Here is a 26999-nt window from a genome sequence, read left to right on the forward strand (position 1 = left end):
GTGGTGTTTTCTGGTGAAGCAGTAAGGCTCACCCAGAGGAGCCATCATTTAGCAGATTTGGAGCAAACCAGGAGAAGGACTTCTTCAGTGTAACTGGCAAGCCATTCTACTCCCTGCCACTGGCCACTGTGCTGTTAAATTAAAAGCTGACATGACTTCAAAAAGCAATTAGACAAATTTATGGAAGAAAGTTCTTCTGAGGGCTATTAAATACAAGGAGAAAACCTCTGGTTTGGGCTGCTCTAGGGCTGCACATGCCAGCAGGCTGGGAGAACACACCTCAAAAGTGTGGCTTGTTGCACCCCTAGGTTCTTCTGAAGACACCCAGATATCATCCTGCCTAGCTGATGGGTTGTTGTCTCCTTTCTTCTCTCTCCAGGTTCAGCACAATGAGTTGGCACTCTGGGCATTAGCAGCGTGAGGAGAATAGGACGGGTGCTGCCCTGCCCACCCCTCAGCCCTCGCTCATTCCCCTTGGGGACACGGGTGCCCTGCCCTTCCAGCCCTTGCTCCCCACTTGCCATAGAGGGGACTGGCCCGTTATGGCTGGGGACAGGCTCCCACGCAAGGTGATGGACCCCAAGAAGCTGGCCAGCCTCCTGAGGAACGGAGCTGAGGGCACCCTGGTCATCGACAGCCGCTCCTTCGTGGAGTACAACTCCTGGCACGTCCTCAGCTCCGTCAACATCTGCTGCTCCAAGCTTGTCAAGAGAAGGCTGCAGCAGGACAAGGTCTCCATCACGGAGCTCATCCAGCCTGCCTCCAAGATGAAGGTAAGGGATCTGACCCTCATCTTTCCTGGTGAGTGCTCACACCCTATTGTGGGATGCACACTGGCCTAAGGGATCCTTCCCCTCCATCCCTTGACCTCGGTATCTGCAGCATCTCTTTGACACCCTTTGGAGAGCTAAAGTGTGAGCTCATTTGGCCTCAGGGGTGTCCTCGGGGACCTGTTCATTGCCCCCACCCCACTGAAGTGGCTCCCTGCTTCAGGAGCCCTCCCCGAGCAAGTCTAACAGGTATATCAGCTTTAGGACTTGTCTTATGACAGCAAACAACCCCCCAAAGCCTTCCTGGAGCTGTAAACTTAATCCCCTGCTAAAAACTCTTCCCCTCCCCTCTGTCATCTCTAACTCCATTCAGGGACATGTAATCCTCCTCCCCTGTGACGCCAGAAGCTCTTATCCGGTGTCATGGCATATTATCTCTCCCAGGCTTCTCTCTATCACTCCTGGTTAAATAATAGAGGTGGCTCCGAGCCATGGAGCTGGGCTGGAGCGCCGGCCGGAGCAGTGACGAGTGTCCCTGCAGGGCCAAGGGTTGGGTCGTGCCCTCCTGAGCTGCTGCCCCAGGGCTGTGCCCATGGGTGCCGAGATGGTGCCCCAGGGCTGTGCCCGTGGGCGCCAAGATGCTCCCTGAGGGCAGTGCCCGTGGGTGCCGAGATGGTGCCCGGGGGCTGTGCCCGGGGGTGCCGAGATGCTGCCCCAGGGCAGTGCCCGTGGGTGCCGAGATGCTGCCCGGGGGCTGTGCCCGTGGGTGCCGAGATGCTGCCCGGGGGCTGTGCCCGTGGATCCCGCAGAGGACACGGGACGAGCCCAAGGATGGCTCACCATCCGAAGGGTGGTTTGCCATCGCAGCCCTGCCAGTTCGCTCCCAACGTTCCCCCACTGCCGCCTTGTAATTTTATGGCAAAGCGAGGGTAATTCAGGCGATTAATCAAATGCTGGGCCCAGCTGGAGCCATCTGCGTCGTGTGTCCCCCCCCGGCCCGCCGCCCCGAGAAGGCACCGCTGTCCGCATTGGCTGGCGGTGACATCAGCCCGCGGGATCAAGGGGACCGGCGGCGCGGGGGGGCGGCCTCCCGCCAATCTGCTGCGGGGATGCTCGGGGCTGGGCGATTCGGAGGGGATTGCGGAGACTGATTCCTGAACGGCTTTAGCTGCTCTTAAATCCCCTGGAGAATAAAGCAGAATAATCAGTTTTTCGCAAGCTCCGAGGAGCGCGGGGCGGCCGCCCTCCTCCCGGCGAGGGTCACCTCTGCAGTGGCCGCTGTCACGTGGAGCGGCAGCCGCGGCAGAGCAAGCGATGCGCAGGGGGGAGGAAGAAGAGGAGGATGATAGGGAAGGGGGAAGCGTGGAAGAGTTAACATCAGCTGATGCCATCCGCCTGCAAACCTGCGGCTCGCCAGCTGCAGTGGAGCAGAGGGCTCCCAAAGGAGCCGGCTGGTCCTTCCTGGCATTCCCTGCTCTGTCCCCATAGAAGGAGTGTAGAAGGATCGTTTTCTCCCGGCTCCTGGATCATTGCATAATGGTCCACGTACTGGCTGGGGATGTGATTGTAACCAGGGATGCTAGGAGAAGAGGAGAGAGGCGTTGCCATCGCCTTTAATTCCTTTTCTGCTTTTCTTTTGGATGCGGCTGAAATCCCTCCTGGCACATCCATGGGCAGGAGGCTGCATTTCCCCACTGCTGCTGCTGCTGCTCTGCACAGCTCCTGCCGTGCCCACGGCTTGCTGGCTCTCCCAACACATGCAGCTCAGGAATTAATTAAGCTTCAGGACATCCTTGAGAGGTTAAGCCACTTGTCCTGGGAAGCCGGGGTGGGATACTGGGAGGGGATCATTGCCCTATTCTCATCTGGCATAAAGCAGGAGGGGTGGCTGTGCCTCGGGCTCTCCAAGCCTTTCTGTGCATGCACTTGTGTGTTTGCATTTTGGGGTGATGAGCTCTCTTCTCGCCCTCTTTCCTTCTCCCCACCTCCCATTTCAGTCAGACTGTATTTTGGGACCCCGAGAAATCAATGTGAGCTGCTACCTCGAGGTGCACAGATCCTCAGAATGGGATGCTGAAGCTGATTTACACCTCTGACACCCGGTGTCATTTCCCTGCCTCCTCTGCCTCGGCTGGCCAACATTCCCCAGCCCTGCTCTGCCCCTGGCTCCGCGGTGCTGGGGGCGGGGGGCACGGCTGGCCTGGGGAGCAGATGGCAGGAAGGGTGACATCAGTGGCGCGATTGTCCGGCCCCATTATTCCTCCTGACGGGCCTCCCGCCCTCCTCCTGTTTCCTGCTCCCGGGGCTGCCGAGACAAAGGCGGATGGCAGCGACGCGGGGCTGCCCGGGCAGCCACGGGGCAGCCCCGAGCCCGAGCTTCGTCCCACTCCTCCTCATCCCCAGCAAAGAGAGCTGAACCTGCTCATCCCATCCCAGCGATTGTGTTCGCCTCCTGGGGAAGGACACGGGCTGATGCAGGGCAGAGCATTTGGACAAACCCCACCTGGCCGCCAAAGCCGCTCCTCCTGCCTGCGTGCTGGCAGGGGGGAGTGGGAGAATTTGTCTGATTGGCTTTTCCCAGTGCTTACTCTCTCCTTTTCCATGTTGCAGTTAAGGAAGGGTACCATTAGCAATGCTTCTGTGGGCTGCAGTTTGGAGTGATGCTGTGGGATAACAGCAGCTCCTAGCTTTTTTTTTGGAGCTAGGAGAGGAAAGGACCATTTGGGAGGAAAGAAGAAGCAGAGACATTTAAAATCCCTTTCTTTTTTTCAATGAATTATGCCTATGATCCCACGATTGTGGCAGCTGCCATAGCCACTGCTCCCCAAGCCCTCATGTGGACCATCTTCCCATGGTGCCCAATCTGGGAAAAGCTGCAGCAGCAATTCCTCTTGCAGTCATTTCCCTCCACACAGAAATGGTACCAACATAACTGCGTCTGGTTGGTTTTGAACCCTTGTCCCAGTGCTGACAGTAATAAACTCTCACAATAATAAATTCCTATAACAACTGGAATAATTCAGCTCCTCCGTGCAGTTTGGAGAGCAGAGGTTATGGGAAATTCCTGCTTGGGTTTTTCACTAGCATTTCTTTAGGGAAATGTTGAAAATTTTACTTCTTCAAGATCCCCCTGGAAAGTCCACCTCTCAACCACTTCTCACTTCCTGAAATGGAGCAATCTCCAGAGCAGCTACAGCCATGCTTTGAGGCAAGACAAGGGTCTCTTCAGGTGATGGGAATATTTATTTATTTGCATTAGGAGCTTGGCTCTGCAAGCAGCTGTTTTGCTTGAGGGAAAGCTGGGGCTTATTTTTGAGCCTTGTGCCTGGCTGCTCTTTATGTTGATGGAAGCCCTGTTGTTTCAGTGGGGTGATTCACTGTGTTTTGAAACAATACGTGACTGAGATGTCAGTAGTAATTGGGGTAATAATAATAGCTCACTCTTATCTTAGCCTGGATCACCTGTAGAGCATCATTATCCCTGCTTGGCAGCTGGGGAGAGACAGAGCTGGGACCCAAGCTGTGTTAACCACGCAGTGCTGGGGACTGGTGTCCATGTGGGAGTTACCTCCAGCCAGAGTGGGGACAGTGATGGGCGGCACAGGGCTTGGCACAAAGGCAGTGAATGAATCGATGCTCTCAGCTGGGGTTTGGTTGGAGCTGCTGGTCCTGGCTCCTGGCTGGTCATATCCCTCCAGCCAGGATTTTAGCAGGGAGGAGGTTTGTTCTTGGGGAGCTGCTCTGGGGCACCTCCAGCACTGGAGTGGGCCAGCAGCTTTTCAAAGGTGTGCATGGGTTTGCAAGCCCCACTCAGTATCTATCTGGAGCCAAAAGACTTGCTTCATCTTGGCCCTCCTGTCCCTTGCTAGATGGATGTGGGGACCCTGTTTGGAAGGTGATGCCTGGTGTTCAGGCATTACCTGAACTGTACCTTCAGCAATTTTGGGATGACAGCAATCCCCGTGAAAGTGTTGCTTCTCAGAAGAATACATCTGTTTTCAACTATGTCCCTGTCCTATGCCAGCACCTGGCAGAAGCAGGAATTTAGTATGGCACATCTCTTCAGCTTTACCTTCCTCTGCCCAGTTAGCTTTTAGCCTCCCTATGTTTAAAGCCATAGATGGGGCGTTTCAGGAGGGCATGAGATTAATGGGAGACCCATGTGCTTGATTAAATGTCTGTGTCTTATTTCCCTTTGTGGTGAGGAGCTGGGATGCCAGTGCATCCTTGTATGCTCCATGAGAACTCCTCAGGACTTTCCTGCAGGTATCCTCACCCCAGCAAGCCAGGTATTTATTTTCTGCAGCCAGGCCATGAGAGGCCAGCACTTGTTTGGCATTTGCATTGAGTGAAACCTTATAACTTTAATAAGATGTAAACCGTGTTGCACATCTCTGCTGTCGCGCAGCAACCCTGCAGTAATGGCCCAAACAAAGCCTGCCCATGTGGAGGAAACACTAAATCCTATTGTGGGATAATGCTGCTCAGCCAGAGCTGGTATCTCTCCTGCAGCCTCCTCAGCCTGTACTGTGCAGCTGGGATGAGCCCCTGCCCCACTGCAGAGGGGTTCCTGCCTCACTGTGCTTTTGGGGAAAGATGTTTTTGCTGGCATAGGGCTTCAGGGTGGGACCTGGGTCTTTGGGATGTGCTAGGGAGCCTTGAAGGGCTAGGCAGCTGCTGAAGACTGGTAGGTTCCCCGTTCTGAACCTGCTTGACAGACAGCGTGTTTCCCTCCAGCTGTGCTTGGATGACCTCCCACAAAAGTCCTGCGTCAGGATTGGCTGAGGAAAAGATGCTGGAGTAGATCCTTATCTGGTTTATCTCAGGTGGCTCCAGTCATTTTTCAGTGTCTTATTTTAGAATTCCCATGTCCTTTTCCCTCTTTTGCTGCCCTTTCATGCCTCCTGTCATGCTGCTGAGCCGTGGGGCCGGTTTTGCCTTGCAGTGCCTGTGCCGGGCTGGGGACAGGTGTGTCCTGTGAGCCCCTCCTGGAGCACAGCTGTGCGTGGCGCCCCGACGGGGATTCCTGCTGCTGCGGGGCTGTCCTTCCGCTGCGGCGCAGAGATCTGATGAGCTCAGCTAAACCAGTGCTCCCTGCAGCTTCATTTGGATGGTGCTCACGTTGCTGAGCAGGGAAGCACCTGCAGCAGGGTGGGAAAGCAGCATTAATAATAACAGCAACCCCGAGCGAATCTGCTCTGGTGGTGAGATAGGGCTTGGCAGTAAGACGGCAAAACGAGGAGGGTGTCCATGAGTGGTACCTTGTTCAAGTGGTCTCCTAAAGACATTTTGGAGAGGGCTTGGCACAGGGTGGCCAATGGGCAGCTCCAGCACTAGCTGCTGAGAAGAGAGGAGCTTGCACACATTTCCTCCTTCCCTGCTTGCTGCTGCCTCTCCCTCCTCTCGCGATGGATGTGCCTTACCCTGCCGGCTGGAAGGGCCAGGTGCTCTCAGGGCAGGTGTGTGCCCTACACCCAGCTCTTCGGCAGATGAGCTGAGCTATGCCTCTGTGAGGATTTTTATCTCTTTTTGGTGCACGGACCTTCAGGTAGGTGTGGGAGTATCTGTCTGTGCCTTGAGTGCTCTCATTGCAATCCAGTCATCACCAGGCGTGCCTGCAGGTTAGCCCACCATCTCACCTGCCCCAGTTTATCCCTGCAGTGGCGGGCAGCTAGCTGCAGTTTGTGGTATGTAAAATCACATGAGAGCAGCCCAGGAGCTCCTTCTGCTCTTCCCAGTTTATCCCTGCAGTGTGCAGGCCCCAGCACACATTACAAAAGGAAGAAAGCACATCACCTGGAACATCCACGAAGTAATATATGAGATTTTCCCTTTCCTTCAACCCTTAGGCATGATCTGCAGGTTTGGGGTGACATGTAGTGGCAAGGTGTCCCCAGGCTGAGCCCTGAGGAGCTGTTGATCCAGCCCCCTCGGACTCCAGCCACAGCACTAGGGCTGTGTTGGGAGCATCCCTGCCTGCAGAACCATTCCCAAATCCCTGTGTTCCTGTCCCTATGACACCAAGCTGAGGAGGAGTATCTGAGGGCAAAAGTTGGCTGGGGAGGAAGTGGTGGAAGAAGTTGTGGTGATTTCTGGGATGCAGTTAAGTAACAGCAAGCTAAGGGTGGGTGATGGGGAGGAGTGACCCTCTTTTGGGTAGGATGCTCAAAAGCACTCGTAGTTGGTGAGTGTGGCAATGGGCACCTCTACTGACACATTCACCTGCAGCCATGGAGCAGAGTCCCAGCCTGGCTGGACACTCCATTTGGTGGTCAAAACCAGCTTGTGGAAATGGTGTGGAGCTGGAATTTCCTGCTTGTGTGACCACTAAATTCAGCTTTGCTTCCCACAGTGCTGTGGAATCCCCAGTGCTCAGCCCATTTCTCTGATGCCCCGTTTTTTGCCGCTCTCCTGCAGGTGGAGGCGGAGGACCACCAGGACGTGGTGGTCTACGACCAGAGCACGCGGGACGTCACCGGCTTGGCTGCTGACAGCTTCCTCTCCATCCTCCTGGGCAAGCTGGACAGCTGCTTCCACAGCGTCTCCATCCTCACAGGTAGGAGCCCTGGGTACCACTGCATCTCTAGGGGCACTCATGCCCTTAGCCTGGAGTAACGGAGCTGTGTCCATGTGCACCCGCTGCCCTGGCCACCCGTGGCTGTGGTGGAGGAAGGCAGCCCTGCATGCAGGCTGAGGAGGCTCAGCCCACGCTGGCATCACTGGGTCTTCCCCATGCCCTCGTTCCTTGCACTGTCCATCTCACCACCAGCCAGGGTGAATGAAAGAGGAGGGTACAGAGGAGCTGTGGTGGCATGGATCCAGCCATCCAAAAGCTGCCCTTTGTTCTCCCATCCCTGTGTTGCTTCGTCCCTGGTCAGTGTGCCAAGGAACAGACCCGGTTCAGGCACTCTGCTCCCTCTTGCTGCTGTTAAAGGGAGGGCAGGAGAAGAAATCCACGGATGTACTGGAAAGAAGGATGGCAGGGGCAGAGGGTCATCTCTGAGTGAGTCAGGGTCTGCTGGAGATGATGCTCTCTGGGCAAAAATGTGCAAGCAGGAGGAGGCACGTGCTGCCCTAATTACAGCCCTTCTGCAGTGAGGCAGGTGACTGATGAATGAAAAGCTCCAGCCCAACAGAGAGGAGAAGAGAGAGGCAGGGAACTGCCTGAGGGAGAGCTGAAGATGCCTTTGATTCCCCTTGGCTGGGACAGCCAGGCATCTGCCCTGATGGATGCCTGCCTTTGAGCTTTCTGCCCATGGATGGGTGGGCAGGCACTGCCCTGTGCAGCCCCGCAGTCCCACTGAGCTCAGAAGCACAGAGATGGGAATCACCTCTGTCCCTCAAGCCTGTCCTCATGTGTGGGCATTGGGGCTGAGGCAGAGGGTCCCAACCTCTGTGCCCCAGGACACCACAGGGATGCAGGGAACTGCCACTCCCACAGAGTGACAGATGCTGGGGAAGGGTAATTGTGGGGGGAAGGTAGCACGGGCAAGTGGCATTCAGGGCGCCCTGCCCATGCAAGGCAGGGGTAAGTGCTGTTTATTTAGAGCAGCTGCATTGTGATGGGGGGAGAACAGAGCAGAGAAACAGCAGGATTAAACCCCCTGGCCCCGGGTTCTACCAACAAACCAAGCAGGGACTACACAAAATCATATTCAAGCTAATTATTGTGGCCTGGGTTGCAGGAGCTCTGCTGAGGCCAGTGCTGGAGGAGGCCTCCCTGAGCTGGCTGTGGCAGTCCCTGGCCTGCCTCAGTAGCTGTGCCTGCGATTCCAAGGTCGCCATGGTATAAACTAGGGCACAGCTTGGCATGTGGTGCAGGAGAAGGAAGTGGTAGATTCAGTTGCATCTGGGAAGGAACCTGCTTAGTCATGGGGATGGGTCAGGAAATAGCCTTGGTGGTGTCACCCTGGCACCCCTTTCCCAGGGCTGGATGAGGAGCAGAGCTGGGGGCTGGCTGCAAACCCCTGCTCCCCACACCGAGTGCTCCTGGAGCTGTCCAGGGCTGTGTGAGGTGTCCCTGAAAACCCTGGAGCCTTTTCCTGCCTTAAGGCCTGGGGGAGCCTCATAGTGCCAGTGACCCCCAGCTGCATGCACAGCACGCTCCAGCAGCGTGCCACCCCCTCAGCCATCAGCATGCCACCAGCAAACCTCTGCCAGCAAACCTGCTGCCCCCCACTTGGGCACACACCTCCTCCATCATCAGGACAGCCATCTCCATCCTCCTGGGCTGCAGGAGCCCCAAGCAGGAGTGTGGGTGTGCTAGGCACCAAGCAAAGCTCAAGCCTCCCAAATGAAAAGCGCAGCAGGGCCTCAGCCTCACGTGGAACACGGGCCACCAGCAGGGGGAAAAGCTGGAGCTGAAATGTGGAACACTGGGTCATGGCGGCGTGTTTCACATGGAAACCATGACTGGAATGGCTGTGCAGAGCATCCAGGAGAGGCTGGGCACGCTTGCTGACAGCCACAGCTTCCTCCTGCCTGTGCTGTGGGCAGCAGTGGGCTGGTGTAGAGACAGCTCTGGAGTGCTTGGGGGGCTGGGGCAGGATGTGTGAGTGGGCCTGATTCTGAACCCTTGCCCTTGTGGGGTTTAACCCCTTGGTCTGTCCCTTCTGGCCTCAAGCCCCTTGTCCTGCCCCAACCCATTTGGTGTTTCAGAAGAAGTGCCTGAGTTCTCCTTGGAGGTGCTTTGTGATCCCAGTGAGTTGGCAATCCCAAAATTGGGAACATTTCAGCCTGTCCCTCAGTGGGTGCCATTACCTCAGGGAAGCTGTCCTGAGGATCCCCAGTTCAGTGTGGCAGCCCTGCAGAGCCCCTCTGTGCTGCCCCTCTCAGCTCTCTCAGCCCCAACAGATGCAGGGATCTGTGCCTGCATGTCCCCATCTCATGCAAACAGCAGGCTTGGCTGTTCCTGCTCACCTCCAGGCCAGCAACCTTCTGACCCTTGAAGCAGCTGATGGAGGCTGATGGGTGAGGACAGGGGAGATGGGGCTGGCAGGACTGGTGCCAGGGACTCCTCAAGGGTTAACAGCCCAGAAGCAGCGATTCCAGTGGCTGGCAGGGAAGAATCTGAGTCAATTATTCCCAATCTTGGAAATCATCAGCTTCTCTTCTTTTTTCTTTTTTTTTTTTTTTTTAATTGTGTAAGTATAAATAGTGCTGCTTGCTGCCCTCCATCCGTGGGAGCAGAAAGACTGTTGATTTATATGGTTTTCCTGACATCACATGAAGTGGTGGAAAACTGAATGGAGCCAACATTTTTCCTGCATTACGTAATGCCCCCTCCCTCCCAGCCCAGCTCTGCTATTCCTGCAGGAGCCTGACTGTTCTTTAACCTTTGTTTACTTCAGCACAAACCCTTGCTTTTTTGCTTTTTTTTCTGTTCTTTTTTTCCTTTTTTTCCCTTTTTTTTTTTTTTTATTTTGCTATATTTTTCCTCCCTTATTCTTCCCCTTTGTAATTCCTCCCCTTATTCTTCCCATCTTGTAACCACCCGCTTGGTTTTTATTAAGAGGCATTATCTGCTTATGAAGCAGGAGCAGCAGCAGCAGTCTGGCTCCATTGCTCCCTGACAGCTCCCATGTGCCAGCTCTGCTATGGGAGCCTGTCCAGAGCCCTGTGTGCTGCTGGGTGCTGAGCTTCACCAGCTCCTCTCCATTTGTCCAGCTGCAGTGGGCAGTGTGGAGATTTTCTTCTGCTCCTATTCAGTGGCTAAAAGCGACAGCTGAGGGCTTGGGATGCTGGTCCAGGTGATGCTCAGCCACCCATCCTGTCCCTGCTCCTGGTCCTTAGCTGAGCACCGGGCTCCTCTCTCCCGCACTGGAAGCCGTGTGCCAGCTGGAGATAAAACCAGGATGGCAGAGTGGCCTGCAGTGGCAGCCCCACAGCCCCCCTTGCCTGACAGAGGCTCTTTTTGCTCAGTTCCATGTGCTGGGGGAGCTTCTCCGCTGCGGTATCACACTCCGACCTGAAACAGGCCCCTCAACTGCGTTCTGAGCTCCAGTCATGAGCTTTTCATCTGGCTCGGGAGCGCCTGTGAGATCATCTTCAGCACCCCCCCTCCCCCCGCTTTTGTACCAATTCTTCAAGGAATGTTTAAATTTTCCAGTCCTGTTCTTTCTAAATTTGGAGCGTCTGTTTACTCCCAGGATTCGGAAAGAATGTAACAATATCATCAGCGACAAATCCCTCCCAGCCCTTCACTCGCCATCCTCCTCAGCGAGCAGGCTGGCCGTGACCCAGGCTCTCCAGCCCGGCCGTGCCATGGCCGTCCAGCACGGCTGCAGAGTTGTAATTGCATGGCTGCAGTCATCTGGGTGGGGGCTGAGATTTTGGGGATTTTGGGGATTTTGGGGAATCTACCAAAGACAGGTGACTTTGCCGCAGGCAAAAAGAAGTAGTGAGAAAGGAAAGGGGATTTCCATTGCAGGAGCTGACTTGGGCTGCCCAGGCATGAGTGGGTTTAGCACTGAAGCACTGGCTGGAATTATTTTAGAAACAAGGACTCAGAGATAGATTATTTTAATTAAAAAAAAAAAAGGGGGGGGGGAAATGAAAGAAGGAAAGAAAAAACACTTTTTTTTTTTTCTGTATAGGGACAGCACTAAAAAGAGGTTAAACATCAGGGTGACTGAACATGGCTTTGCTCATCCTTGGCTGAAAATTCTGTAATGCTTTCTCGTGTCGTGTTGGTGAGAAGCCACATGCCAGCTACACATTCCCTTGCTGCCTGCTCCTCTTGAAACATATTGGGCTGGAGAATGAAAAGATGAATGAAAAAAGCCAAGCTAGGCAGGTGTGAAAGAAAGCAGGGCAGAGGCAGGGCAGAGCAGAGGGGGCTTGCCTTCAGTCCGGTCTCAGAGGCTGGAATGGCAGCCTGTGCATCCAAAGGTTGTCATGGCATATCCTGAAGGTAAAAGCTTAGCAAGATCCACAACCAGAACTGAGGTATCTTTATAAACTCAATGTGAGGAAAAAGAATAAACTAAAACCTAAGGAAGAAAATACCCCACATACCCACACAATGGTTACAGAATCACAGAATATTCTGAGTTGGAAGGGACCCACAAGTATCAAGTCCAACTCTAAGTGAATTACCCACACAGGAATCAAACCCTCAAACCCATGGGTGTCACTAGCACGATGCTCTAACCAGGTTAGCAAATCTCAGGGTTTATCAGTCACAAGATGTCTGATGGGAGTGGGGAGGCAGGACCTGGTGATTTGATGGTCACATTCCTCATCACCCACTCTGCACAGCATCACAATTTCACCTGTTGAGTTTGGGCTGTCAGTGTGTCTGCTGGAGACAAAGCATGTGCAGAATGCACTAGCTGGTGGGTTTTGTCCCCTGACTCCAGCAGAGCCTCTGCTCAGTACATGGGCCTGAAGGTGGTCAGACATTAGGGTTATTTCAGGTACCCTCAGGCTGTAATGTCTAAGAGCACTTGGGGACTTACTGGCATGAATCCATCAGATGTACCTACAAGGTTTCTCTTCAAGTCTCATTACTGTCTCTGAACCTCCTGCAAGCACCTCTGTCCACCTGTGGCCATCTCCATCCCACAGCATACTGTGATGAACCCAAAGAAGCAGATGCTCAGCTGGCAGGAGTGTGGGTATGAATAAGGAGGGTATGGAAGTGGGATGGGACAGGAAAAAGAGCTTCCCAAGGACTCTCAATTTCTTGCTTTTCCCAGACTTGGGAGTTTTGAAGAACCAGCTTTGTGAATAATGTGAATGGGGATTCTGGTTGTTCTTCATGTAAAATTGCCCACATGATGGTCAGGAATGGAAGAAGGGTAAGAAGGGCTGTGCAGGGGCTTCCATCCATCTTTTCTTCAGGCTGTAGGTGGTGAGGTGCATGGGGATTACCTCTGGTGATGTTTTTCTTATCACTGTTCAGAGGACTGGAGGTAGTACTCTGATAGGGAAAAGCATTTTTTTAAAAATCTAATGGGAATACCAGGGTTTGTGATTTTTACAATCCTGGAGGTTTAGGTAACTCTCTGAACCTCCCTTTCTCTCATGCAAAACATCCCTGGAGGAGTTGCTTCCTTTCCTACAGCAAAGCCATCTGGGACCACTTTAGCCAGGGCAGGACTGTGTGTTCTTGCCCTCTAGCCCCTCTTCAGTGGGTGCTGGCATCCAGCTTCAGACACCCAGCCTGGTGGGTGCCCTGGGGAGTGCTCCCAGTCTCAGTTCAAGGCACAGAGGCAGAGTAAGGTGCCCCCTTCTCATGCTGAGCCCAAGCAGGAGATGCCTGGGAGGCTTTGGGCCCGGCGGGAGCAGTGCCTGCATCCCTGGGAGGGGTTAAGCCAGGTCACGTATGTGCAGGGCTGATTGTATTCCAGACCTATGCTCTAAACCTCCCTGTTTAGCAACGCTGTCGTCAGACAACTTGTTTTCCCGATTCTATAATTACCCTGAGGAGCTTCCCCTCCCCCTCTGGCTGTGTTTTTTAACCATTGGACCCAGAAAAGGCAAGCAAAAGGGTCAAAGGCAAAGTGGGACAGAGGAGAAGGGGCGTAGGGAAGAGCAGCCCTCTGATTGCTATGCCTTGGAAAACTTCTGTGTAATTTCATTTCTCATTTCTGGAAGGTCAAGGGGAGGAAGGCAACTTCCCCAGTAAGAGATCCTGATGGGCAGGGGCCACTGCCCAGTTACAGTTTCCTTCCTTTTGAGAAATCTGCCTCCCCTCATCCGCCTCTCCCTTGTCCCTGGGCCTGTGCTGCATGCTTGCAAAAGGTCGTCACTGGCAATTATTACCAGGTCCCAGTGCTGGGTTGAGAGAGGAACTGCTGGCCCTGCCCAGCTGGGCTTGTGCCAGGCTATAGGCACTGTCCTGACAGGGTGTGTAGGTGCTGGACAGGGACTCATCGTGCTCCCTGCTCTTGCAGGAGGATTACATGAGTCTCTGCAACCCATTGCAGCAGATGTTTTTCCAGTGCATGCTGTGGCAATGAGAGTGAAGTGAGGCTGACTAGGCTGGGCATCTCTCCTTGGGTGATGCACCTCTTGTCTGATAAATAGGGGCTGGAGGCAGGATGGGTGACATCCTGGCCAGGAGGAGCACCTGGGAAAAAGGGACAAGGAGCAGCAGCTGATAAATGGAATGTATTTCTGCACTATGGATGTTGCCTTTTATCTCTCTGCTTGCCAGCTGCCCCCTGCCCCAGGTGCCAACCCTATACTGGTTTTGGCAGAAGAGTGCAGAAATGGAGAGAGAGCAGAGAGGAGGATGCTGCCTGGGGAATGGTGGCTGCAGGTGGCATCTCCATGTGGCTGGGCTTCACACTGGAGGAGGAAAGGGGCTGCTGGCTATCTGTGCTTGCTTGTCTTTTGCTGAGGATTGAGGGGTGTGGGACACTGGTAAGCCTCCTGCATTGAGCTCTACTTGGTGGTGTCATGCCCAGCTTCCCATCTGGTGCTCCCAGGAGCTCTGAACTGAAGTCTCAGTCCAAACATATCATGAAGGACACTGGCATTACCAAAATAACTTATGCCCAGGGCTCTTGGAGATGGAGGGAGATGGACAACCAGAGGGGCAGTGAGAAAAGGCAAATTTTGTTTGCGCATCTCTGGGTCAGGGGCAGGTTGAGTATTGCACCCCCTAATTCACTACATGCTTCCTGCAGCATCCCCCTTGCTCACTGCCACTGCCCGGTGACCCCAGGAGAGTGACTAGGTCCCCCCAGTAGACCCCCAGCCACAGCCACTGGAGCATGTCACAGCTGGATCACCCACCAACAGGGGTAGAGCTCTGCTGGGGCAGTGGCAGTGGGACACTGAGGGATCTCCATCCCTGGCAGGCGTTGGCACTGGCCACCAGCATCATGCGCCCTCCCTTGTAGTGACAGTGGTGGCAAATGTGGGGGACCACAGATCCCCCTGAGGACGTGCTGTGGTCGTCACTTCCCGAGCATGGCTTGTGGGGGAAGGCTGCTTCTCTCTTCCAGCCTAGTTGGAGCACGCTTTGAATTTTATCCAACCTCTGACCTACATCTGATAATAATCAAACCATATTTGTTACAACAACAAGGCTCGTTAGGAGGCTGGCTCCGCTCGGGGTGGGGGGGAGGAGACAGCACTTAGTTAATGCCAATGACCTCATCTCATGTGATGTCATTCAAAGGAAAAACACTGAAGTCACTCACATATGGCTCAGCCTGGGGTTTTTCAGCCCATAAAGCTTCAGATTTTCAAAGGCACAATACATGCCCCCCCTTCTCTCCCCCGCTTACTATAATCCTGAATGATTTTCTGGAGGCCTGGGCTCAGAGCAATAAACTCGTAAGGAGCTGTGTGGAGATGTATTAAGCAGTTCTGCGGGTGGGAAGCGGGGGACAAGTAATTTTCTCCCGCAGAACAAATGCGAAGAAGAAAATACATCACTCCCCACCTGCTTCAGAAGCCCCTAGAGATGGATAGACCCCCAGTGAGACCAGGAAGGGCTATTCCCACATGTCCCCTCTTGCTGGAGTTTTGCACGTGAGGAGGCTTTGGCAGAGGGTACATTTCCTCCAGAGCATGGTCCTGCTTTGCTGGGACCGGGCAGATAACCCCATCTGACATGGCCACGCACAGGTGTGAGCAGCCCAGTGCCAGCAGCCCCTTTTCCTGCCAGCTGTTGGGACCCATTCATCGTCAGCTGTTTGGGACCACTTCAGGATGAGCATCCTCCTGGGTGATGCTCTCAGTGGAGACATTAAGGGACAAGATGAGCTCGTCATTAGGGACCTGCTATCTCGTCCCCAGCTCTGCCCTGCACCAAAGAGCCCCGGAGAAGTTATTTAATCTTTTGTGACTCAGTTTCCCTCTTGGGAATTTGAGATCATGGCATTGCCCTTGCTGGTGCTGGGGTTCAGAGTTAAACCTCGCCCAGGGGGTGCACGCTGGTCCTGCCAGGAGCCGCTGTGGGGAGAGGGTGCAGCCGTGGGGTTCCCTTACGGTACGTGGAGCAGCAGGGAGCCGGGATGGAGTGCGGTGCTGCATCCCCCCTTCGTTGTGAGGGTTTGATCGCACACCGCCCCGGCAGGTGCTAAAATGAGGTGTGGGCATGAGCTTCCTCCCACCGCGTTGCCGTGCCCGTATTAGCTGCGCGGGGCCAGAGCCGGCGCGGTGCTGCGATCCTTCTCCCGCTGCGGGGGGCTTTGGGCAGGCGAGAAAATCGCGGTTGCGCCTTTAAGCGGGGAGCGAAGCATATGTCAGCCCGGCGTTGTGCTGCGTGTCTGTGTGCTGAGTAAGGAATGCGGCCGCATGCCTGACCCGTTAGCTATGAGCGCGGTACGGGCGCGCAGCGAGCGCGGCGGCGGATGGGGCGGCTGCTCCCGGGCTGAGCTCACTCGGGCTGCAGCGGGCGGCGAAGAGGGGGGCGGCCGGGGAAAGGGGGCTACGCCGAGCCCCCCTACCCCGCTCGGCTTTTTTTTAATGGTTTTTATTTTTTCAGCCTGAAGGCTGGAGCCGGGGGGAGGCTGGCATTGCTCTGCTGCAGGGGCGCTTTTTTGGTTTTTTTAGTATTTTGTTTGCCCGCCAGCTGTTGTTTGGCGACGGTGAGAGGTGCCCCCGCGAGCCGCAGCCCAGCTGCCTGGATGCCCGTGGATGTAATGATTGCTCCCTCCGAGGACCAGTTCTGGACAGACATGCGCGAGGGGCAGATGAAGCTGAAAATAAGGGTGCGGAGGATGAAGGAGAGCAGGGACAAGAGAGGTTTGTCAGCCGGCCCGGCGGCTTTCCTTCCGATGGGGACGGAGCGGGAAGAGGGGGCTGCGCCGCCGGAGCCCTGCTTTGCCCGGGGGCCGGAGATCGCCTTTGCCGGGCGGCCGGCGGGGAGCGGAGCGCGGTGCTGGCCGTACAAAGAGCGCAGGCAGCTGGCGAGCGGGGAGATGGAAGCGAGCGGGGAGCGTGCGGAGGGGAGCGGAGCGGAGCCATGGCCGGTCCCCAGCTAGGGGCGATGCGCGCAGCGCCGACGGAGGCGGCCGGGCTGGCTCGGGAGCTGCGCGGAGAGGGCAGCCCCTTCAGGCAGGTGAGCGGGTGCCTGCAGCGGGCAGAAGCATCTGCAGCGGCCCCGGCGCTAGGCAGCCCTCGCACCCGAGCGGGGGCCGGTGAGACCGCCTGGCCGCGGGCACCGCTCCGGGCTCCCCGGAACCCTTCGCCGTCCGGACGAGCTGGGCGAGGGCGCGGACGGAGCGGAGAAGGGAAGGGGGAAAGCTGCGGGAGCCAGGAGGATCTGCCGCCAGCATCTCTGCGCCCTCGGTTACGGGGGCGGGGGGGCACCGGGCAGAGGAGAGGGCTCGGGGCAAGGACGGGCGAGGACGGCGCGGAGAACAAGGGGCCATCGGCTCAGAGCGCTGCGCTGCTGCCCGCACACAGGCACTGCCCGCCGGAGCCATTTCACTTCCCCGGCGCTGCCCTGCCTACCCATCTTGGGTGGTTTCTTTCAGAAAGGGGTTTTGCAGTGCTTACACCCCCCAGTGACAGGGTGAAGGGCACGCGGAGGAAGGGGATATTAACTGGAGCAGCTTAAAAATATGCCGAGCCTGGGATGACCTAGATTACCGAAGGGTTGAATCAAGCAACTTCCCCTCCATCACCACTTAAAATGGGAGGCTGCTAAAAGTGCCTGACAGGTTTTTGTGGCATGAAGCACATAACCCAGTGATGGTGTCATTAGTAATAAGTCACTCCTGGAAATGACACATTTTTCTTTACTTAGAACGAGTAAGGCTGGTCCAAAGCAGGCACAGTCACCAGAGGAAAATCAAGCTCAACAGCTCGAGGAGTGTGTCCGTGGTTGTGTAGGCGGAGGGCTTCCTTTCTGCTGCTTTTCATTTTTTTAAAGATGTTTTCTGTTTCTTTGGGAGAATGGGAGCAGGCTCTGGAACCAGCCTGCAAGGCATGGGGGGCTGGCACAGGTTGGGAGGCAGCAGGGCACTGTAGCAGCAGATGGACAGAGGCTGTTCGGGGTGACCGTTGGGGAAACAGGGAATGCACATGAATCCATAATAGGGCTGATTCATCAGCTTTCTCATCCCCACTGCCTGGGAGAAAAAAAAAAACCAGAAACGAGCCAACAGTGGGGTGATGAAATTTTGTGCCAAATGAGGGGATGGTAAAATCTGGGCAGGGGACTGGGGGAGTGGAAAAAGAGACTGGTTGAAAACTGGACATCTCTCTCCAATGCACTGAGATGGGGGGACACGAAAGAGCATCGGCCAGGAGAGGGCAAGCTGGGCAGGCTGCGGAGCGCCAGGATTTCACCAGGCTTGTGGGAAGGATGCGCAAGCAAATGGGCTGTGTCCACATCAGGCATTGCTGGGAGGATGGGCTGAATCAAAGGGAACTACAGTACCCGGGGAAACAGTGAGGATGGAGGCAGGGGGAAAATTCAGACACATCCCAGGCAGCAGGAAATGCTGACAAAGCCCCGGAGCTCCCTGGAGCACAGTGAGTAAGGGGGGCAGTAAGCAGTGTTTCATCATCCCGCCCGGTTTAGCTGCCGGCTCCAACAGGCTCCCTCCCAGCACGAGAGCCAGGGAGATGGCGTTTGCAAAGAGGGATTTTCCCAGCGGCTCTGGGGGTTGATGTGCAGCCTGCCAGGCTCCTCCATTTTCTGTCCTTCAATTCAACCTGCGGCAGAGATGCTCGGCCGAGGACTAAGGCTCATTGTCATAAGCAAGCTGAGCATAAAGCAGGTGAGGGCTGGGGTTTTTCAGGTCCCCCCAGCTCTTGTCATCTCCTGCTGTACCTCAGTTCAGCAAGGTGCTTTAACAAACACTTGGGGATGGATGGTTCAGAGTGCTGGGAGCAGCATGTCCCCCGAGGGGCTGGGCTGATGGAGAGGGGGTATCCAGGCACCACCCTGGCCACCAAGACAACGCAGTGATGAGGGAGCCATGCCGGCGTGGTGGCTGCTCCAGCAGCAAGCCGAGGCGCGTGCTCGCTTGCATGCCCCGCTGCTCCTTGCCACGTGCCGCCCTGGCAGCAGCTCCCAGCCACCACAGGCATTTTAATGAGAGCTGGGCAGAGCCTGGCCTCCCTCAGCCCCCTCAGCTGCCAGGAGCTCTAGCGGGGCAGAGGGTCTCAGCACAGGCACGGGCGCGAAGCTCCTTGGTGAGGCTGCGGGCTGCCGCAAAACCTCTGGCAGCTGCTTGGGGAGCCGCTCTCTGAACAGCTCCGGCTGCTGCTCTCCAACTCTCATTATTGCAGCCATGAGGGTGGGCTGTAAAACACATCTTTAATAGCCCTGCAGGTCTCCTTCTAGCTTCCGGTGTGACAGCTGGAGGTGAGGAGTGGGGGGTGGCAGCTGCTGGCCCCAGGAGGATTTCCAGCTCTGGATCCCCTCCTCCTTGCTACCACAAACTGATGGCACAGCAGTTGTGACATGTCACCTCTTCCCTGTATCTTGGTGGGGATCTTTGAGCCTGCAATGCATAGAGGAGGCTGCTGAATAGGACATGCTGCTCGGTGTCTCTCTAGGGGAGCTTCTATGAGACTCATGGGGCTGGGGGTGTTCAAGAGGCGTGTGGCTCTCTTAAAGAGCAGTTTTGGGGTGAGGCAGGTGCCCTAGGTAGCTCTTTTGCAGCTTTTTGCTGTCAGCGGGGCACAGCACTAAAGCCAGAGCTGCTGGGTTTCTTCAGAGGCCTCTGAAGGAGGTGGTGAGTCCATGGGGCTGGAGATGAATGTGCAGAGTGCAGCCATCAGAGCAAGGTGTGAGAGGTTTCTCAAGCCCCAGCTCCACTTTACACCTCCAGCCTAAAAAGATGGCCTCAGTGCAGGGAAGGACACAGGAAACAACAGGGAGCTGGGATGTCCATGCTTCATGTGTCCCACACCTTCCTTTTATCCTCAGCAGTGTCTCTGTTAGCATCTCATGCATGGATTGTAAATGGATTGTAAATCCCTAAAGCTAAGGCTTACCACCAGAAGAAAATAATGCCACACCACATCCCTGTCCCTAGCCAGGACTTTGTCACCCTCTGTGTCACCTTCTCTGCACCACCACTGCTGTCCAGCCTTGGCAGAGAAGGGCACAGTGCAACTCACAGGTGTCAGTGACCCAGCTATGACTAGGAAGTCCCCAGAAACCAGCTGAAGGTGACAGCCAGGGCAGTGGAAACTTCCCCAGCTGTGTCAGGGTCCCAGCTCAGGAGTGCAACATCTCTGTCTTTACATCTTGTAATCTCCTTCCCTGTCTGTTTTTGTTCCCTTTGGTTGCAGCCGTAGGCAGGCACTGGTGCAGGGCCTGGCAGAGGGCAGAGCCTCCTCCCTGTGCCCTTTGCTGCTGGAGGGGAGGAGTCACACAGCTCCCAACAGCTGCAGCAGTGCAGGTACCACAGGAGCCTGCTCAAAGATGCTGCTGGCATCTTCCCCCAGCCTGATGGACAGGCTCGGGGAGATTGCCAGGCTCTTTGCCTTCCCTCTGCAGCATCTGTTCTCACAATAAATCCAGTTTCACTGGTGGTTATCATAGATGCTCAGCTGGAAAATGTGCAGAGGGGAGGGCCTGGCAGAGATGGGGATAGGGGAGAAGTTGTGGTGTTTTCTCCTCTCCTCTGTTTGACAGAAGGGCCATGCAGAGCAGGGCTGGGGGCTGGGCCAGAGGGGTCTCTGCAGGACACAGCAAGAGGTGGAAGGGTGGTCAGCACCCTGTGAGTGAAACCTTGGGTAGGGAGATACAAGTTCCCAGTTGTTGCACTCTTCTGGCACTAAGTTGCTGCAACACCCTGTGCCTCAGTGTGATTGTCACTTGCAGGAGGGTGATTTTCACTTTCTAGACCTCCTAGAACCGGTCTGATGCTGGTTCTTGGCTCCTCTTTCCTCCATTTTCAGCAGCAGCAGTGAAAGCGTCCCCACTTTTGTTCTGGTTCCCTTCCCTTCCAGTTCCCACTTCTCTTCCTGGGCATCATTTCTGCCTCAGGTAATTGCAGTAGGAGGCAGGCAGTGTTTTTTCCAGAGAATGATTTTGAGAGCCCTCCATGCTGGAACCAGGAGCAGCTCACTGGGCTATGCCATACAAGGACCAGCTTCTACCCAACAAGCCCTCACCAGGGTGGGGGAGCATCCGAAAGAAACCAGAGATCCCCAAACACCCACTCCATGACAGATACAAATCCTTCCTAGGCTTGATTCCACACGTGCCAAGATAAATGGTGCTCCTGGCCTGAGCATTGTGAATAAAAGAGGAAAGGTTAGAACTGGTGCTACCCTGGCTCCTCACCTCATTGTGCTTTGCTGCTCTCTGCCAGCAAAACCTGGGATCCATGGCCTGGGGCATAGAGGGGAGGAAAGCCCAAGTATCAGTTGGAGCCCAGCCAGGGACATTCACTGCCTTTGGGATTGTTTGAAGAGCTGCTTCACTTTCTAAAAATGAAAGGCACGCGGGAGCAGCCGCTGCAGGGTGGGGTGAGCGTCACTTCCATGTTGGGATGGTGTCAAGTACCTGGCCCCATCTCTAGGGTTTCCCCCAAGCCCAGACTGCCCTCAGCAGCTGCAAGTATGGGGGAGATGAGGACAGGGGGACTGGGAGCATGCCTGGACTCCCAGACACTGGGCTGAGGCTTTGCTTAGGACAAGTGAGCTCAGCTATGGGCATCATTTCAGGTGCCAGCATCCTCCAGTTGTGGCAACCTGCCCAGGTAGGCACTGCAGCTGAGGGTGCTGCTGCCACTCTCCAGACATCCCTGCCTGCTTCACAGCCCCCTTAGCTCCTGCCTGGATTTCCCCAGGCAGAGGATCTGCTGCCAGCTGAGTGTGGTGGGCACAGGCAATGGGCAGAGAGCAGCATGCCCTGACCTGCTTGAACTATGAGATCACCTTAAAGAGCCATACAGACCCATCCACTGCCCTGGGCAGCTCCTGATGGATGTGAGTGGGTGCAAGAGGCTGGGCACCTATGGACCAGAGCAGGCACTGATCCCTGGCACCCTACTCCCCAAAAACGTGTGGTGTTCCTTCAAGAAAAATTCCCACGTTGTTTCACACAAGCCCAGGGTCAGATCTGTGCCCCACTCAAGCTCAAGTGCTGCAGGCTTCTCTAGGAGCAGCTGAAGGAAACACTTCCCAAGGGTTTCTGCCCCAGCATCCCCCAGGCATCAGCACGGGGCAAAGCAGGGAGGTCACGTGTGTCCATGCAGAGCTCTGGCTAGCGATGGACAGCCCTTGGCAATGGGGCCACAGTGCAGGGATGAGCAGTAACCAGAGCTATGCTACACCTGTGCTGGGCCTCCTGCTTTTGCTCTGATTTAATGTCCCAGTTGAGGGGTGATGTCATTTCGGAGGGAGCAAGAGAAAAAGAAGTGCTGGAAAAGATAAGGTGCTTTAACTCTACCCCTCCTGTCTTTACTGGGTTTTAAAGCTGGGAGGTGTGTTAGCTGCCAGACAAGAAAACAGAGGGGAGGAAAGAGGTTTGTTGAACGACGCCTTTTCCTTAGGCCAGTGGGAGCTGACACCAGGACATGCTGAGATGGAGTGTGATGGAGGACTTTGGATGTTACCAAGTGGTGTGAGCATGATTTTGTGCACTGCTTTGGCTTCTCCATCACCTTCATCTCACAAACATGTCAGATGAGTTGTCTGCAGCACCAGTCATGCCTCTCTAGAGTGTGGGTGCCACACCAGCAGCCAGAAGGGTGCTCCAGGAGGATCAGCAGAAATGTTGCCAAAGTGCTGGAGAAGGTGAACTGAGAATATTCCAAGGCTGCCCTGCTTCCAAAGGGGAGAGGGACTGGCTTGTTAAAAGGTCTTGTTAAGCTGTGGAGATGGGCCAGGGATTCTCAGGGTGCTCAGTCCGGAGACTTGGGCTTTCAGAAGGATCTTGTGGGAGCATACTGGTCCCTTTGACAGTCAAAGGCACTCAAGCCCCCAAGTACTCTCTGCCCTTTGGGTGATGTCAAGCTGCATCTGCTCATTCACATAACTGGGAAAACCTCAAGGGAGACTTGAGGCAGATATGACTCAAGCTCCTCTCCATTGCATGAAGCTGCCACCCAGATGTCCTCAGCTGGAGGGGAGTGGAATTAGGCCACTGCCAGCCAGACCTGGCTCTGTCCTGGAGTATAGGATCAGCAAGTGAGAGCAAATCAGGATCAGTGGTCTTATGCAACTGTGCAGGACATGCAACAGCACTGGGAGTTTTCCAGCTCTCCTTGCTGCCTGCTGTGCAAGCAGGGCAAGGCTTGCAGCCCTGCTCCAGCTTTCAGGACTGGCTCTCAGGCTTTTGACCATGGCAGATACTGTGACAATACGTCTGGCTGTCACATGCCAGCTACTGCAACCTCAACTGGGGGTTTTCTTTCAACACTGGGTTTCAAGATGCTCAGGCTGAGTGTGACTGCCCAAAAGCCCAGTTCAGTAAACTGGACACTGCTTGCTGCCACATTCAGCAAGATCAGAGCATGAGAAACAGCAGTGGCCTGCAAGTACCATTATGGCACCATGGTGTGTCAGAAATCATGGGCTTGGCAGGGCTGGGCAGAGGGGGTGTCTCTCAGAAATCATGATGTGTGTGTAGCCAGTGCAGAAAGGTTTGGGCTGACCTCCCAGGCCCCAGGAGCTTTGTGTCTCAGTGGGTTGGCTTGTTGTCATCCTGCCCTGATGGATTTTGGTATCAGAAGGTGATCCTGTCCTCAGAATAGTAGAGAGCCAAGAAAAGGACTGTCTCTTCCTGTTATTTGTCTGAATGAAGTTGAGAAGAGCCAACTTCATTGGAGAGGGTGTGAGATGCCTCACATGTGCATTAATATCCAGCTGTGACAGGGAGAAGTCAGAGCTGGTTCTCCATTCCTTTCTGTGTGCATGTCATGGCCATCACAATGTATGTGCACTGGTTGGTGGTGGCTGGTGGCTTCTTGCCCCTGGAGGCTCTGTTCTCAGGGCTGCAGGGTTATCCCCACTTTGTCCCCAGGCCTCGGGATGCCAGCTACTGATGACCTCAGCTGTACTGCTCCAAGCTCAATGTCCTCATTTTCTCCACAGGAGGCTTTGCCACCTTCTCCTCCTGCTTCCCAGGGCTCTGTGAGGGGAAGCCAGCTGCCATCCTGCCGATGAGCATCTCCCAGCCGTGCTTGCCTGTGGCCAACGTTGGCCCCACGCGCATCCTGCCACATCTCTACCTGGGCTCCCAGAAGGATGTCCTGAACAAGGTACAGCCCTCTTGAGGGGACACTCTGCCCTGTCCCACTGGGGACCCCTGTCATGCAGAGGGGTGAAGGTGTTAAGGATTCCTCTCCTTCCCAGTGGGAAGACCGCACAGTGCCCTTTAAAAGGTGCCAGAAAGGCTGTGCTGTGATGTCACACCAGGGAAGGAATTTTGTTTAAAGGAAAAGTAATGATGAGAAGAAAGAAAGAGGAATTGTAGATAAAGTGCTGCCAAGCATCTGCCTACTGCAGCCATGAGGGAGCCAGCCAGGCGTCCTCATCCATGGCAGGCAAGGAGGGAGGGAGACCATGACACCAGACTGGAGTTGGAGACAGAAAGGAGGGAGAGAGAAATTATGTACAGGGAGTAGAAGGAAAGGAAAGAAAAAAATGACAAGAATGTGAGCCTGGGAGCTGGACTGGCTCCATCAAGCCTGCTGGAAGGGCAGGAATGGGCCACTGGAGACACAGGGCTGAAATCCTGGGGCCAAAATCTTGAGCAGCCAATGCCAGGCAGGGAAATCGATGGTTTCTTCCCTCCCTACCTCCTTGGAGGGTTTTGTCCATGTTTTGGAACTGTTTTCTGCCGTCCCCACAATGTGGCCACGTGCTGGAGAAGAGAAGCATTGCCCACACAAGGCCTCACAGTTGTCTATGGATAGAGCATCTTCTGGCCACACTGGTTAATGTAGGGTGCTACCAGTGACTCACTCCAGCCTGTTGGTGAGATGTCTCCTTTCTCCCTCAGCTGATACATTCACAGTGTTCAGACAGAGTTTTTGCTATTTTCTTTTTCTTGTATTTTCCTATTTCTCTCATACTGGGGTTGTTGGGTTTTTCCCTCTGGAACCCCTTTCCAGGTGTCTTTGGCCTTGCTCACTTTACTTAGACCAAAATAAAGATCTGCTGAGGTTGAAACCTGTGTCATCTAAATTGATACAATCTTTTCAGCTGATCTCTGCTGTATTATCATCAACTAGGCCAAGGCAGCACTAGGAGACCCACAGGAGAAAATGCTGGGATGGGAAAAGGCAGGGAGCGTGCATGGCAAGACAGACCTTCAGTACATGGTGAGGGCTGAACTCAGCTGATCATTTGATGGCTTCTTTCCCACCAGGACCTGATGACACAGAATGGGATAAGCTATGTCCTAAATGCCAGCAACTCCTGTCCCAAGCCAGACTTCATCTGTGATAGTCACTTCATGCGCATTCCTGTCAATGACAACTACTGTGAGAAGCTGCTTCCCTGGCTGGACAAGTCCATTGAATTCATTGGTGAGCTTTTCTTATGGTTGCAGACCCTCCAATTCTCAGCCTTCACAACCTGAACTCTTCTGTCCTCCCTGGTCTTGCTCGCAGCAACTGTTGTCCTGTCACACAAAGGGGCTGGGGCTTGGGGAGGGAGGCTGGAACCATTTTGCTCACCATCATTGTTCTCTCTGTTTCCTCTGCCATGCTCCAGACAAAGCTAAGGTGTCCAGCTGCCAGGTGATTGTGCACTGCTTGGCTGGGATCTCCCGGTCAGCCACCATTGCCATCGCCTACATCATGAAGACCATGGGTATGTCATCAGATGATGCTTACAGGTGAGTTTTCTCCTGAGGGTACTGGGGGGGTTATGCCAGTATGCTTCACTCCAGGGAAGGAAAGCAGGCTAAGCCCAGAAGGAGAGGGTCAGGGCTCCTTGAAGCTCTGTCTTGCCTTGGTTGGGTCCCAGTAAAACCAAACCAAACCTCCCATCATAAAATGCATGCAACAAGGAATGGTTGGGAGTGGTAAAAGGGAGTGGGGAGGCAGTCCCAGCTCTAATCCTCAGACATCTCAAGGCCCCGTGATTCCCCAAGATCCTTTTCTTTGGAGGGTCTGGTCAGAAGGTTCTTGATGATGCCTCTTCTCCCTAAAGAGGCTGAGAGAGGAGGGGTTGCCCGCTGAAGGACCAAGCACCAATGGGGCTGTCTGTGCCTCTCGGCAGGTTTGTTAAGGACCGTCGCCCATCCATCTCGCCTAACTTCAACTTCCTGGGCCAGCTCCTGGAGTACGAGAGGAGCCTGAAGCTCCTCAAGGCCCTGAAGTCCAAGGGCGACTGGAGCGAGGGGGACGCGCAGCAGGACCTGGCAGAGGTGGCTGAGAGCAGCCGGCATCCCCCAACACCTACCTCAGAGAAGGCCGAGGATGTGCCGAGGAGCACCGGCTCGGCGTCCCCCACCAGTGACCCCGAGCGGCAGGGCGGGACCCCAAAGGTCCTGTCACCCACCAGCTTGCAGCAGGGGCTCAATGGCCTGCACCTCTCCTCCGAGCGCATCCAGGACACCAACCGCCTGAAGCGCTCCTTCTCCCTGGACATCAAGTCCGCCTACTCCCCCGGCCTGCGACAGGACCCCCCTGGCCCCCCTGGACCTGGGGAAGCCCCCAAACTCTGCAAGCTGGACAGCCCCTCGGGCTCGGGCAGCCTGAGCCCCTTCTCCCCAGGGGCGGACAGCCCTGACCGGCCCACGGGGCCCGAGCTGCTGCTGGAGGCCAAGGTGAGGCAGCGGCGGAAGCACCGGCACGCAGCGGGCTCGCCGGCCCACGGGCTCAGCCTCAACGTCGGCGGGACCTGCGCCACGCGCAAGAGCCCCGGCGCCGAGGACGGGCTGCCCCCGCGGCTCGGCCAGCCGCCCGCCGCGCCCGGCGCCGCCACCAATGCCTGGAGCGGGGTGCACCTGGAGTCCCCCAGCGCTGCCTCGGGCGAGGCTGGCTGGTACTTCGGCAAGGACTCCGGCAGCGCTGGCGGCAGCACGGGCGGGGGCCTGTTTGCCAGCGCCGGCCCGTACCCGCCGCCGTTCGGCTGCGGCGCAGCGGCGGCCGGGTGCGAGATCAGACTGAGGGACAAGGCGCGGGCCGAGCCGCGGGACGGGCGGCACAGCTGGCATGAGGAGGCCGGCGCCGAGAAGCAATTCAAGCGAAGGAGCTGCCAGATGGAATTCGAGGAGACCATGTCGGAGGGCAGGGCTCGGGAAGAGCTGGGCAAAATCAGCAAACAGTCCAGCTTTTCGGGCAGCATGGAGATCATCGAGGTGTCCTGACACTCATCCGGGGTGCCTGGAGACCT

General features: G+C 55.5%; 1 protein-coding gene across 1 annotated transcript; it reads left to right on the forward strand.

Moving 5' to 3' along the window:
• The first annotated feature begins 390 nt into the window (after nt 1-390).
• On the forward strand, nt 391-26973 carry DUSP8 (dual specificity phosphatase 8). Its single transcript, XM_058807443.1, has 6 exons — nt 391-773; nt 7188-7326; nt 23745-23911; nt 25024-25183; nt 25371-25494; nt 25881-26973. Exons 1-6 carry the CDS (start codon nt 543-545, stop codon nt 26971-26973), a joined length of 1914 nt encoding a protein of 637 aa, XP_058663426.1. The 5' UTR covers nt 391-542.
• Nucleotides 26974-26999: the final 26 nt, after the last annotated feature.

The sequence above is a fragment of the Ammospiza caudacuta genome, chromosome 6, assembly GCF_027887145.1.
Source record: "Ammospiza caudacuta isolate bAmmCau1 chromosome 6, bAmmCau1.pri, whole genome shotgun sequence".
Classification (NCBI taxonomy): Eukaryota; Metazoa; Chordata; class Aves; order Passeriformes; family Passerellidae; genus Ammospiza; species Ammospiza caudacuta.